General features: G+C 36.4%; 1 protein-coding gene across 1 annotated transcript in view; it reads right to left on the bottom strand.

Annotated features, from left to right (window-relative positions):
- Positions 1 to 15,964, bottom strand: part of SYCP2 (synaptonemal complex protein 2) — an 81,181-nt gene that overhangs the window by 26,869 nt on the left and 38,348 nt on the right. Inside the window, 9 exon segments of the mRNA XM_081559352.1 lie at positions 2,991 to 3,424; positions 3,576 to 3,709; positions 4,909 to 4,966; positions 5,309 to 5,378; positions 7,089 to 7,246; positions 8,087 to 8,186; positions 10,848 to 10,994; positions 11,467 to 11,541; positions 12,703 to 12,851. Coding sequence (XP_081415478.1) covers positions 2,991 to 3,424; positions 3,576 to 3,709; positions 4,909 to 4,966; positions 5,309 to 5,378; positions 7,089 to 7,246; positions 8,087 to 8,186; positions 10,848 to 10,994; positions 11,467 to 11,541; positions 12,703 to 12,851 — 1,325 coding nt within the window.

Here is a 15,964-nt window from a genome sequence, read left to right as displayed (position 1 = left end):
TGACTATGCCGAAGCCTTTGACTGTGTGGATCACAACAAACTGTGGAAAATTCTTCAAGAGTATGGGAATATCAGACCACCTGACCTGCCTTCTGGGAAATCTGTATGCAACTCAAGAAGCAACAGTTAGAACTGGACATGGAACAACAGACTGGTTCCAAATAGGAAAGGGAGTACATCAAGGCTGTATATTGTCACCCTGCTTATTTAACTTACATGCAGAGTACATCATGAGAAATGCTGGGCTAGACGAAGCACAAGCTGGAATCAAGATTTCTGGGAGAAATATCAATAACCTCAGATATGCAGATGACACCATCCTTATGGCAGAAAGTGAAGAAGAACTAAAGAGCCTCTTGATGAAAGTGAAAGAGGAGAGTGAAAAAGTTGGCTTTGTAAAACTCAACATTCAAAAAACTAAGATCATGGCATCTGGTCCCATCACTTCACAGCAAATAGATGGGGAAACAGTGGAAACAGTGTCAGACTTTATTTTTTGGGGATCCAAAATCACTGCAGATGGTGACTGCAGCCATGAAATTGAAAGACACTTGCTCCTTGGAAGAAAAGTTATGACCAACCTAGACAGCTTATTAAAAAGCAGAAATTACCTTGCCCACAAAGGTCTGCCTGGTCAAAGCTATTGTTTTTCCAGTAGTCATGTATGGATGTGAGAGTTGGACTCTACAGAACGCTGAGTGCCGAAGAACAGATGCTTTTGAATTGTGGTATTGGAGAAGACTCTTGAGAGTCCCTTGGACAGCAAGGAGATCCAACCAGTCAGGCCTAAAGGAAATCAGTCCTGAATATTCATTGGAAGGACTGACGCTGAAGCTGGAACTCCAATGCTTTGGCCACCTGATGCGAAGAACTGACTCATCCGAAAAGACCCTGATGCTGGGAAATATTTAAGGCAGGAGGAGAAGGGGACGAGAGAGGATGAGATGGTTGGATGGCATCACCGACTCAATGGACACGAGTATGAGTAAACTCCGGGGAGTTTGCGATGGACAGGGAAGCCTGGCATGCTGCAATCCATGGGGTCTCAAAGAGTCAGACACGACTGAGTGACTGGACTGAACAAATAGAGCATGACATAAAATATACTATTTTAATCACTTTTTAAGTTCATAGGATTTTATATATAGTAAATAATAAGCTATTACTTACTACCTCTTCTGGAGATTACCAGAATAAAGACAGGGTATACTTGTCTTGATAAAAATGTGGCAAAAACAAACCTCCCCTAAAAGAGTGTACTAAGAACTTTGACATAATTGGAGTCAATGTGGAAAATCTGTACTACTCAAGTATAAAGGTTCTATTTCTCTGGGTTTATCCAGTGAAAGAAAAACAGATCAGACAGTTGACTATCTTGGAGGAGAGTGGCAGAAACTCTAGCATAGTAAGAAAGAGGGCACTATCAAGGAGTGAAAAGAACTTCTGAAAATAAGAAGTTGATTTTTTAAAAAATCAGAGCACAGCTTAGAAAAGATGATCAAGTTCTGGTGCTTCCAGGTAAAAATAATGACTATATCAGAAGAATTTTGTGGAATGATTCTAAGTGCCAATGAAAATAGTTTAAAATTGAAGGACAGATCAACACTCAGATAACAAAAACCTTACTTCCTCTGGGTCTGAAGAAACTAAATAGCAGCTAAGACTAGAAAGAAGAACAGCATACTGGTAAGAAAAAATAACACAAAGGATTTGGTTAAAAAAGAAAGCAGCTAAAATAGACAGAAAAGGTGATTTGCAGGTTGAAAACAAAATAAAGAGTAGTCTGGTCAAGACAAATTAAATAATATCTAATTATATAAAATCGCAAAATTGGCTATTAAATATTTCACTTGTATACTAAAATGCTCCAATATATAAACATTTTACATTGACTCTAGAAATCTGGCTACCCAGGTATTAGTAATACTCTGGAAGATAAATGAAGGCCTGTAGATTCTGGATCTTTTAAGCCACAGTGAAGAAAAGGATTGCATTATTGCCAGTGGAAATGTATTCTGATTAGAAAATTTTCTTTAATATGCATCTTGGTAGCAATGACCAAAGAAAAGATTTATGGTAACTGCAACAAAAAGGAAACTTTCAGTCTCAAAATATGGTGTACAGTAGCTAAAACTGTTCTGGAGATGTTCTACAGACAATGAATCTGAAAAAAGGAGGCTCCAGTGAGGACAAGCAACATGTTTCTTCCACCCCATTTACATCCTTTCTTGAAAAACCTTGTCAAACTTAAAGGCAAAATCCAAGAAATGTTTCAGACGCTACTAGGTGCAAAGCTGTGCTAGGCCACACAGGAAAACGAGTGTTGAACAAAACACAGTCTCTATACTTTAGTAGGTTAAAATGGGGAAAAAACCACACAAAACAACCATTTATTGAAAAGAAAGATAAGCACATGAGAGCGCCATAGACAGTTCAATACCATATTCAAAAGAATCTGAGGGACAGAGTGGGGAGACCCAACAAGAGGAGACAAGGAACTGCAGGGCTCATACACGCTATACCTATTTATATGCCTGCTGTGCACTAGTGGGACTGGGGAGAGGTCAGAAAGGAGTTCAGGAGCACTCATTCTCAGAGTCTAAGCTTGAATTAAGGAACAGGGTATTACTTTCTTGGCTATCAGTGGGGAGAGGGAAGAGGAGAGGGGTAAGATAGGGGTATGGGATTAAGAGATGCAAACTACTAAGTATAAAATAGATAAGCAACAAGGGTAAATTGCAAAGGACAGAGAAACGCAGCTGTTGTTTTGTAATAACTTTAGAAGGAATATAAGCTATAAAAATACTGAATCATTATATTATATACCTGAAACTAATGTAATACTATATAAATCAACTACACTTCAATTAAGAAAAGCACAGGGGAATTACAAACATTAAATTTGTAGCAATTAATCAAGCTTCTTTCACTTTATGTTATTAAGGAGGCATATTATGGGTATGCAGAAATAAAACATACTGAAAACTCACCGTGTTTTTTTGTCTCAAATCCCAGGAATTAAACTCAGACGTCAATCTTATCCCTGATTTTCTATGACTTTTTGCATTTTTTCGAGAAGGGCTTTGATCACAAGTATCAGTATTCACATCTTTTGACAACACGTATTTCTTCTTGTAGATCACAGATTCTTCAACTGTCTTATTTAGGAGAACTGATTTAAAAGTAGTTTCAGATTCAATACACCAATCACTCTGCTTGGTATTTTCGATACTTTTCTCTTCCAAATGTGTAGAGTGACTTGGTTGTTGCCTGCTTCGTTTGCGGTCATCTGCTTCTGCTTTATCTGTTCTGTTATGTTGCATTATCTCCTTCCTATCCTGTATCCTTCCTGTTTCCTCAGAATTATCATCCGATATTGAAGAGGATGACTTTTGTTTAGTAAGTTTTTGGTTGATAACAATATCTAGTGTGAAAATGAGAAGTTAATCCTTATTAAATTTATAAATTGATCATATATAAAATTTATTAAAACCAAAATATTTGTTAAGACATTTCAAGAAATGAGTATTTCTTTGAATAACTATTTTATATACAGTGAAAACTGTATGTTTCACCTTGATTAAGTGTGTCTCTTGATGAAGTACTTGCTCTTTGGTTATTACACAGCTTAATATTTGTTACAGGTGTCCAACATGCTCTTTTGGAGTGCATTTTATCTCCACAGGTATTGTCTAAAACACCAGGTAACCTGAAAAATAATTCATTTGCTCATTATAAAACATTAGCCTATGACTCTGGTATTAAGGTCTTGACTTTTTCTTAGTCAATGTTTGTTGATAGAAATTTGTTAAAGTATGAAAAAATTTCATAAGTCATGAAAATTAATACTACATAATTAAAGAATATTATTTTAAAAGTTCCATTATTGCTACTATTTTGAGATCTACCTAAATACATCTCATGTATATGACATATATCTTCATGTGTATTTAAACTTGGGTAAATTTCTTCTTATTCATACTTTATTATTTTAAAGCTTTCATTCATTTTAAGTCTCTCAATTTGAAGTTATATCAGTTGATACAGGAAAATACACACAAGCTATTCACCACTGTACTATAATAATACTTGAAAGATGATTAGTTCTATAACCAATACTACATTCTAAGAACATAAAGGCCTCTTCCTTTAAATTTATCAGTTGCTAAGTCATGTCCAACTCTTTGCAACCCCATGGACTGCAGCATGCCAGGCTTCTCTGTCCTTCATCATCTCCCTGAGCTTGTTTAAACTCATGTCCATTGAGTTAGTGATGCCATCCAACCATCTTATCCTCTGTTGCCCCATTCTCCTCTTGCCCTCAATCTTTCCCAGCATCAGGGTCTTTTCCAATGAGTTAGCTCTTCGCATCAGATGGCCAAAGTACTGGAGCTTCAGCTTCAGCATCAGTCCTTCCAAAGAATACTCAGGGTTGATTTTCCTTAAGATTGACTGGTTTGATCTCCTTGGTGTCCAAGGGACTCTCAAGGGTCTTCTCCAGCACCACAGTTTGAAAACATCAACTCTTTGGTGTGCAGCCTTCTTTATGATCCAACTCTCACATCCATATGTGACTACTGGAAAAACCACAGCTTTGACTATATGGACCTTTGTGGGCCAAGTGATGTCTCTGCTTTTTAATACGCTGTCTAGGTTTGTCATAACTATTCTTTCAAGGAGCAAGCGTCTTTTAATTTCATGGCTGTAGTCACCATCTGCATTGATTTTGGAGCCCAAGAAAACAAAATCTGACAGTTTCCACATTTTCCCCATCTACTTCCCATGAAGTGATAGGACCAGATGCCATGGTCTTTTAAATGTTACATGATCTTTTAAATTTGTTACATTCATCTCAATAGAGTAACATTATTATAGGCTAAATGATTAGATGGGTATTATCATACTTACACAGGTTTATCTATTTTTCCTGCTGCCTGTGAATCGGGAACAATTTCCTGGAGTTCACCTAAATAAAACAAAAATTATGGTATCCTCATTTTTTCATACAGTTGCTAGGGTTAAATGAAAGCTAGTGTAGAATTTGATCAAAGTTCATATACTGGGATGGAGAGATTGATTGATCTCATCTTCACATTCCCAGACCCAAACTTCTTGGCTGTATTATACTTCTTCATAATTTCTAAGTTCTCTGCATACAGCTGAATGTATTCATTATAAATCTTTTTCAAATAAATGAAACTCACTGAAGTTAATGTATAGAAATATATATATATGTGTGAGTGTATGTGTTATGTGTATATATATATTATACGAAAGAATGATGAAAATTGAACCAAAAAGTACTTACTAAAATTTTGGTTTGGGAATTCAGTGTCCTTATTTTCTGTCTTTTCTACAACTTTGGCAGTTTTGATAGGCTATAAATAGGAGAAATTTTAATATAAATTTGAATTAAGGCATTATATGAAATTGTCTCTTAAAAGTTAACAGTATTAAAGTTTAAAACTTTAAAATTTTGCCTTACAATTAAAAGTTGGATAGTAGTTCTATTTCTTTAATAAAATTATGCCCATTCTAGAATACTCCCTTATCCTAAAACACAAGAAAGTAACTTTTATTGCAGATAAAGAGGCATTAGAGCCTACAAATTTTCTGATCGCAGCCATAGCTAGAAAAATAATGTAATTTTTCTCTCTGAGAATTTCTGGAACCTCCATGGCATGTCATCTATTGCTCTTGATCTCATAGCCTGCATCTATTCTGTCTTTTCTCAATATACATATAAACTGAAGTGTCAAATGATCTTGCAAAGTTTTGGCCACTGCACAGGTAACTTCTTGACGACAGCAAGCTTCTTTCTTTCCACAGCCACATACACACACTTTGTTCAGACAAAATAAAAATATGCCATCACTATCAGAAAAATACACTCTCTAGCTAAGATATTCTGCCTCATCCTATCTGCTCTAATCTAGCCAGTGGTTCTCCATACTGGGAGAGGAGCAGTATGAAAGTGTACAGGTGTGTTCCACCCTTATCTTTCTGCCACATAACCATTACTTTTTACATCTACCATCTTTTTTTTTTTTTTAACTGTAACACCAAGACTGCTAAGCTTTACTTGAGGAAATTATACTTATTACTGAATTAATGCCATGATAAGTTTTATAGTCTTAATCTGAACTGGGCCCTCAACACTGCCTAAAACTTGTACTTATTCTTAGCCCTCTCCACTATCCCTCAGTGCTTATTCCAAATCTTCATGTGTCCCTGAGCCCTCTGCCTCAAGAGAAGCTCACCATCCTCACACTTTAGAGAAAACAAAAACTTTGAGGTATTCATCTACAAACTTATCTGTATCTCTTGATTACTTATTTCTCTAAGATACAACTTTCTCTTATCCATTCCCTGCTCTGTCCCACTTCTTCAACTACGTGGAAAGAATATCCATCTGACTAATAACCTTTACTGACTCCAAAAATCAACTCACTCCCCATCTCCTAAAAGAGCATCTTCTGATCTTTATCCTCCTCTCCAGCTCTGGGATTAGAGAGAGTTGTCTGCCCTCTGTGCTGTGCTAAGTCACTTTAGACATGTCCAACTGTTTGTGACCCCATGGACTGTAGCCCACCAGGCTCCTCTGTGCTTGAGATTCTCCAGGCAAGAATACTGGAGTGGGTTACCATGTCCTCCTCCAGGCTATCTTCCCAACCCAGGGATTGAACCCAGGTCTCCTGCATTGCAGGAGGATTCTTTACCACTAACGCCACCCAGGAAGCCCATCTTCCCCTCTATTAGGCTTTTACTGCATCCTGTATGTATATCTGAGAACACATACAACAGAATACAAGAATGATGGCAAGTTCATTTCTCTTACTGAACATATAAATCAAGAGTTGAATGAATATTTCTAAATTCTATTGTTAGCACAGTGAGTGATAAGACCTTACTTTTAAGGACAAAAAATGATATGTAAAAAAATTTTAAAAGCAATACTTTAAAAAAAATTAAGACACTCACTGCTTAAGAAAAGTAAGACCCTGCTTGCAAAGAAGTTAGTTCAATAGTATTTCTACAATAACGTGATAAAAACTTAATATTTAAAAATGCTTTCAAAGTAAAGTTACTTTGTCTGCATTATCTCCTCTGTTTCTTTCTTCAGATGGTCTAGATTTAAGTGATACAGCATAATCCACTCCTTGTTCTGATGTTTTAGAAACACCAGGTTTTTCTGCAGAACTGGTCATTTGCAGTGGTGGTTTAATTCTTCTTTTTCGTGGTGTTGCTAAAATGGAGGAAAAAGGACTTATATTTGTTGGATTTTAAAACTGTTTGTTGCTATCACTGAGATACTTTTTGCTGAAGAAAGTTAAAAAGCGGGGTCTTCTAGGATGGGTCCCAGGTTTCTGATTTAGATGAGTAACTCAATATGGATTCCATTTACCAAGGTAAGAAATGGAAAGAAACTGGCAGGGAGGGTGGAAAGATGAATTTATTTTGTACTCGTTAAGTCTGAGAAGTGTGTGAAACATTAATTTCCCAGTAGGCAAGCAGATTTTGGGAACAGAAGGTCACTATTAAATTGTCATAAAGATTAAATAATGCTGTGTTTACAGCAACTAGTATATAGCATTATTTTTTAACTTTTATTTAGCTCTTAGTATATACCAGGCACTGTCTAAATGTTGCACAATACTTCTTATTTAACGAATAGTTATTTAATCCTTTAAACAATCTGATGAGGTTAGACACTTTAGTCCCATTTCATAGAAAGGAAACTGGTTCTAAACTTAGCTATGGAGTACACACCTGGAAGTGGGGAAACAAGCCCAAGCAGCCTGATTAATTTAATGCTTTATCCACTATGTTATGCTGATTCCTGCTTAAATTATAATAAGCTCTTAATACTGGATATTAATATTTTGAAAAATATTTATATAGATACCCATTAAACCTCTCACACATTCGATATTTTTTGATAGAAGACATCTGTGGTTCATATTTTATCAATTTTTCTATCTCAAAATTATCTTCTAGGTAAATTAGGTCCAGAATATTCCTAAATTTTAAAAATGCCTGCTTTAAATAATAATTGTTAGAAATCTTTTAAGATTATAAAACTTACATGTATTGACTAAAAGTATTGGACTTCTCACAGTGTATCTATCTGCACCAGGAACAATCATTGATGCTTCAGACATTTTTCTTTTGCTAGGAGTAATTACCTTAAACCACGAGGAAAAAACCACAGTAAATATACATTCTCTCTTGAAATTAAATATCCTATAATTTTATTCATAACATTTTATCTTGACTACACACAAAAGATATAGTTTATAAACAATATGATATTCAAATATTTCTGTATTTTAGTCTGATTTGAAGGATTTTATTCTAATATTAATAGGCAAAATGAGAATATTGTTTTAAATAATATCCAGACTTAGAAATACCATAACTTTATATGTTTGCTAAAAATATTTTATTGATACTCAGTTTATCTAGTTAACCACTGGCTCAGTTTCCTGTTCTATTTCATAAGGACAATGTTTGGAACACATACTTATGTAAACTTGTTTGTGAAAGCTTTCATAATGTTAAACATTCTTCAAAATTCTGTGAAGACTAAACTGCCTTTAGAGTAAAAAGCTAAAAAAAAACAGGAGTAAAAAAAAAAACAGGAATTCAGAGATACAGTGGCACACAAGCTAGTGTTCCAAAAAGGTTTGCATTTTCTAACTTTAGCCTAGAATTGACTGATAAGAACAACAGAAATAGATAAGCAGAGGTGGGACTACAAGGGATTGGCATGCCAGAGGACGCCATACAAAGGAGTACTGATGACAAACTGTAAAGAGGCAGAAGATAGTTACTTTTAAAAAGGCACAGGAAAAAATACTGATGAAATTTTGAGTAGGTATGTGGGGTTGCAAAGAGTTGGACACGACTGAGCGACTTCACTTTCACTTTTCCCTTTCATGCACTGGAGAAGGAAATGGCAACCCACTCCAGTATTCTTGCCTGGAGAATCCCAGGGACGGCAGAGCCTGGTGGGCTGCTGTCTATGGGGTCGCACGGAGTTGGACATGACTTAAGCGACTTAGCAGCAGCAGCAGTATATGGGGCATGGAGGAAAGGTGGGGAAGGACAGGAGAAAAGTGAATTTTAAGATTACCCAGAAAATAAGCTACTGAACCAGCAGATTTGTCTTAAAGAAATTACAGTTCCTAGTGTTATATATAATGAATAGGATCCCAAAAGTTATTCATATAAATGCTTCAAACAGCTAATCCTTATTGAAAACATAGGGGGTGTTTAACAATAGTGCAATGTTTTTCAAACTTCAGTGTGCTTAAGATCTTTTCCAGACTTTGGGTTATGATTCAATAGGTTTAAGGTGAAGAGTCTAAGAATCTGCATTTTTAATAAGCACTCAAGTTATGATTGTGATAAAAGACCCCAAAAAAGGCTTTATAATCTAATCACCTGATGGAACTATAGTTGACAAAATGATATTTTTAATTTAATGAAGGACACAGACAAAGGGGATAAATAGTGAGTAACATAATGTATAGAGGAGCCTGTGAGAGTTATAGGCAAGATGAGAAATTAGTAAAAACAATTAATCAGTAAAAGCTCCATCAAGAAAGTAAAAATGAATGAAGATTTACAAGTGTAAGTACACTTTAGACAAGAAGAGGTAAAAACAGCACGAATGAAGGTACAGAGGCAAGAATGAGTGTGACAAAACAGACAGAGTAAAGCAACTGACCATACTGAAGTGGAGGGTATTTTGAAAGAGTAAAATTAAACTACAGAAGGTTTTCAAACTAAGTCAAAATTTAGATATAATGGGATAAACACAGAGATCTTAAGGCTTTCTGAGCAGAAGAATGCTACTAGAATATTGGTATGAGAAAAATCAGTTGTATACCTCACAAGGCAGCTCACAGGATGGAACAATAATATCAAAGACACTACTAGGTATGCTAAAATGAGTAACAGTGAAGAGAATGAGGAGGAAATCATGTGAGAAATATTATAATCACTAGCACCTTGGTTCTAGGTATAGGGTCAGAGGAGGCTGGAATCAAGGACATCATCAGAAAAATTAATAGCAATCTTACTGAAGCATGGCTGCTGCTGCTAAGTCGCTTCAGTCGTGTCCGACTCTGTGCGACCCCCATAGACGGCAGCCCACCAGGCTCCACCGTCCCTGGGATTCTCCAGGCAAGAATGCTGGAGTGGGTTGCCATTTCCTTCTCCAGTGCATGAAAGGGAAAAGTGAAAGTGAAGTCGCTCAGTCGTGTCCGACTCTTAGCAACCCCATGGACTGTAGCCTACCAGGCTCCTCTGTCAATGGGATTCTCCAGGCAAGAGTACTGGAGTGGGGTGCCATTGCCTTCTCTGTTGAAGCATGGAGGCAGATGCAAATTTGAGGCAAAAGAGTTTGAGGTTAGACTTTAGGGAAGGGCTGAGAAATGGTTCTATCAAATGTGGCCTAGAGGAGATCCTTTATGAAGGAGGAGGAAAAAGAATCTAATATTTTGCTTTTTCCTCATGCAAATAAACTGAACATTACATTATAAATTTGTATTCTACATTAAAGCCAAGTGCAAAGACAGGACAGAAAGGACAAATGTAAAAAGTAGTACTTTCCTATGTACCTCTAATTTGAAACTTACATGGATATAGTATACTCTGTCCTAAATCCCTAACCCTTCCATATAAACACAGTGTGCTGAAACACTATCTTCTGTTTGTATTTGTAAAAGACAAGGGAAATACTCTAAAATGTTACTGACATTTGAATTCTAGATAAATTTTTCTATAACAATGATTTGCCTATGCTGCTTCATAAATGATGGTTTTGACACCATATATACCTCAGGCTGGCTATTTTTTCTATCCCCTTGATTACTGTTTTTGATATATTTTGGAGGTTTAGTCAATTTCTCTTGGAGGTTAGCTTTTTCTTTCAAACTAATATGCTCTTCTTCAACTGGTGAGATTTGACTTTCTGGGACTAGAATCTGTTGGAGAATAAGGAAAAAGTGTTTAAAAGTGCAAACCATAGGAAGTCCTCAAAAATCCCTGATGTCTTCATAAAGCTCTCATTCATCTCACACTCATAAAGGTTAGTTCTTTTTGTCTTATATCTATGTACTATTACAATTTTCAATCCTACAAAGTGACCCAACAAAAAGCACCCACTTTTTCAAATGTTAACAGACATACAAGAGGCTTTGGCATTAGTGGCAGAACATATATTTCTGGTTTTAAAGTTACCAAGACTGGTATTAATGAATAACAATCTACCTTCTGTACTGAAATAAATTATTATTAATAACATGTTTACAAAGTCATGTATAACTTATTGGAGCACTGTGTTAAGGTAACTTATTTTTTAGTTATTCATTCTCCAAGACAAACTTATAATTGTGCTATTATTATTTAGGGTTAAACTTAGCCCAGTGATAGAAATCAAGTAAGTGAGACACATACCTGTGATCCACTTGCATCAAAAAGAATATGCACAGATGTTTTGGCAACAGATATACCTTGTTTTCTGGTAAATTCCTAAAATTAAATTAATTCAATGGGGTGTCATTTTCTCCCAGTTCTTTCCATTTTTAATGCAAATATTTTCTATACGTGCTTCTTTCCAAATCACCAAATTATCTTAAATCAATTTTAAATACATATAGATACTCTTCTCAGGACACTTCAGTGACTCCCTCCTAACTACAGTCTTAGCCTACAATTTTGGTAAAGGTTCCTCACAAGCATATTATCTGCTATTTTTCACCATAAATCTTTTCCATGTTATAGACTGAATGTGTCTCCTCACAACTCACACGTTGAAACCTAGTCCCCAAGAATGGTATTAGGAGGGCAGGCCTTTGGGTCATGTTTAGGTCATAAGGGAAGAACCTTTATGAATGGGATTACTGCCCTTATAAAAGAGACCTCAGAGAACTCCCTCACCATGTAAGGACACAGTGAAAAGACTGCCATTGATAAACCAGAAAATGGACCCTCTCCATACACTGAATCTGCTGGCACACTGATCCAACTTCTGGCCTCCAGAACTGTGAGAAATAAATGTTTCTTATTTAAGACACCAAACCATGTTATTTTTGTTACAGTAGCCTAAACAAACTAAGACAGGCATCACCCAAACTTGTCATCTGAATATCTCCCTAAATATAACATGAACTGTTACCTTGATTCCTAAACAAATCCAACTCATTATGTCTTCCACAATCCTGGAAAACATATTACCTACATCCCATTAATTTCAAAGGCCATTTCAAGGTCCAACTCCATAGCCTTTCCTTCAGATCTGACTCTTAATGAGCATTCTCTTTCCTCAACTTCTATGCATCATTTTCTATACACCACTTAAGACTTCTTATGAGACATATTCTGTAATTCTCACAATGTTTAGTATCTTAAAAACAAGGCTTTGTCTCATTTCATTTTTTAAACACATGGAAGGAATTCATCATTAAATGTTTTGAGTAGCTGCTGCTCATTTTGTCATCTGAGATTCATTCTAATAGGTATCTGAAAGGGTGCAGCTGATAATATGATGGTCATTCCACAACACAAATTTAAAGGACTAAAAATCTGTATGTTATTTAAGAATTGTAGAGGAAAAAGAAAATCACTGAAACTTACAGTCCCAAGTAACTGAAAGTTCCCATAACTATGAAAATATTTAAAAGTTTAACTTACCCTATATTTATTTCCACCAAAAATTTTTTGTGCCACATTAGTGATTTCTAATGATGCATCAAAATACAAATGCAATTCTTTCCCTTCTCTTTTACTAATTTTTACTGTATTTTTCAGAATTACAGTCAGTAGCTTCTTCGATTCTCTCACTGTACACAAATAAATCACACTGATTAGTTTATATTCATTTCTATGATACCACTCTATAGGTATATTATAAATAAGAAAAGCACGCAGCATACCAATTAAAATGAACTGAAACAAAATTAACTTTTAGGATTTAACAGTATTGAGTGAATTCTGGTACTAACTACGTATGGAAACAAAAATTGTCCATGGAGTCTTTTATATATTTCTGTAAATTGAACACAGGGTCTAACACCCTGTGGAGCTGCTACTTCACCATTCCTCTAGTCTGCAACTGTAGATATTCTTTTTCACTAGAACTACTGCTTTCATTCCAATCCCAAAGAAGGGCAATGACAAAGAATGTTCAAACTACCACACAATTACACTCATTTCACACGCTAGCAAGGTAATATTCAAAATCCTGCAAGCTAGGCTTCAACAGTACATGAACCGAGAACTTTCAGATGTCCAAGCTGGATTTAGAAAAGGCAGAGGAACCAGAGATCAAATTGCCAACATCCTCTGGATCATAGGAAAAGCAAGAGAATTCCAGAAAAACATTTACTTCTGCTTCATTGACTATGCTATAACCTTTGACTGTGTGGATCACAACAAACTGCTGAAAATTCTTAAAGAGATGGGAATACCAGACCACCTTTACCTGCTTCCTAAGAAATCTGTATGCAGGTCAAGAAGCAACAGTTAGAACCAGATGTGGAACAACTGACTGGTTCCAAATAGGAAAAGGAGTACATCTAGGCTGTATATTGTCACCCTGCTTATTTAACTTACATGCAGAGTACACTATGCGAAATGCTGGGCTGTATGAAGCACAAGCTGGAATCAAGATTGCTGGGAGAAATACCAATAACCTCAGATATGCAGATGACACCACCCTTCTGGCAGAAAGTGAAAAGGAACTAAAGAGCCTCTTGATGAAGGTGAAAGCAGAGTGAAAAAGCTGGCTTAAAACTCATTCAAAAAACTAAGATCATGGCATCCAATCCCATTACTTCATGATAAACAGATGGGAAGACAATGGAAACAGTGACAGACTTTATTTTCTTGGGCTCCAAAATCATCGCAGATGCTGACTGCAACCATGAAATTTAAAGACGCTTGCTCCTCGGGAAAAAAGCTATGACCAACCTAGACAGCATATTAAAAAGCAGAGACATCAGTTTGCTGACAAAGGTTTGCATAGTCAAAGCTATGGTTTTTCCACTAGTCATGTACAGATGTGTAAGAGTTGGACCACAAAGAAAGGTGAGTACTTAAGAATTAATAATTTAGAACTGTGATGTTGGTATAGACTCCTGAGAGTCCCTTGGACTGCAAGGAGATCCAACCAGTCAATCCTAAAGGAAATTAACCCTGAATATTCTTTGGAAGGACTGATGCTGAAGCTTCAATACCTTGGCCACCTGATGTGAAGAGCTAACTCATTGTCAAAGACCTTGATGCTGGGAAAGATTGAAGGCAGAAGAAGAAGGGGGTGACAGAAGATGAGATGGTTGGATAGCATCACCGACTCAATGGACGTGAGTTTGAGCACGCTGTAGGAGACAGAGAAGTACAAGGAAGCCTGGTGTGCTGCAGTCCGTGGGGTCGCCAAGAGTCAGACGTGACTGAGCATCTGAACTGAATTGAACTGACCGCTTGATATCCAGAATCCATCTGTGCCAATTATGTAGAAACTCAGATCGTGCTTGCTCCACACAGGTAGACTACATCACCACTTTATCACAAACGACAGTAAAAGATACAAATAAATAGTCAGATGAACAGAGAGAGTGTAAGGTCTGGAAGAGTCCTGAGCATAAGCCATACTGTCCTTGTGTGTGTGCCACAAAGTGTTAGTTTAAGGACTAAAGCATGTATGTTGGTGTTTTGTTGCAAAAGAGTCATGTCCTACTCTCTTGAAACCCTATGGACAGTAGCCCGCCAGGCTCCTCTGTCCATGGGATTTCTTAGGCAAGAGGACTAGCATGAGTTGCCATTTCCTTCTCCAAGGGATCTTCCTGACACAGGGATCGAACCTGCGTCTCCTGCATTGGCAGGTGGATTCTTCCCCACTGAGCCACCAGGGAAGCAGGAAGCATGGACAAAAGTAAAAGTGTTAAGTCACTGAGTCATGTCCCACTCTTTGCGACCCCAAGGACTGTAGCTTACTGGGCTCCTCTGTCCATGCAACTCTCTAGGCCAGAATATTGGAGTGGGTAGCCATTCCCTTCTCCAGGGGATCTTGCTGACCCAGGGATTGAACCCAGGTCTCCTGCATTGCAGGTAGATTCTTTACCATCTGAGCTACCAGGGAAGCCCATGGAAGTGTGTATAATGATATTAATAATAAGAGTTAATTGTCATTTTGACATCTGAAATTTCAGTGGAAATTTTGGTGGAGTGGGATGTAAAACAGATGTAGAAAAGAACAGAAATGAAAAGCAAGAGAAGGAAAGATTTAGTAAAAACTATTTTCTCAAAATTGGCTATGAATGGAAAAGTAATGAGACAGAAAAAGACACAGGATTCAAGTAGACTTTTTAAGATACAGTGACAAATGTACCATAAAAAGGTATGATGTTAAAACTACAGGAGAAGACATTATGTTAAGTGAAATAAGCCAGTCACAAAAAGACATACTGTATGATTCTGCTTAAAATAGTCAATTTCATAGAAACAAAAAGTAGAATGGTGGTTACAGGGACTGGGTAGAAATGGGAAAAGAGAACTGTTTAATGACTATAGAGTTTCAACTGCTTAAGATAAGAAAAGTTCTGAAGATTTGTTTCACAATAATGTGAATGTACTTAACACTACTGAACTATACACTTAAAAATGCTTAAGATGGTAAATTTTATGCTGTGTGATTTTTACCACAATAAAAAAAATAAGAGAAATTGGCTGAGGATGTATATGGAAACTTTCTAAACTAGTTTGGAAAGTTTTTTGTAATCTAAAACTATTCTAAAACTAAGAATTTACCTTTAAAAAAGACCTAAATCAAACTTTCAGAGATGAAAACTATAATGCCTGATATAAACATTATACAGAGTAGGATTAGAAGGTTAGACACTGCAGAAAAACATTAATTAGCACAATAGAACACAGCAATATAAAACTATTTAAATGG

Source organism: Giraffa tippelskirchi, chromosome 13, assembly GCF_054371585.1.
Source record: "Giraffa tippelskirchi isolate mGirTip1 chromosome 13, T2T-mGirTip1v1.2.pri, whole genome shotgun sequence".
Lineage (NCBI taxonomy): Eukaryota > Metazoa > Chordata > Mammalia > Artiodactyla > Giraffidae > Giraffa > Giraffa tippelskirchi.
This window is presented reverse-complemented; position numbering and strand designations above follow the sequence as displayed.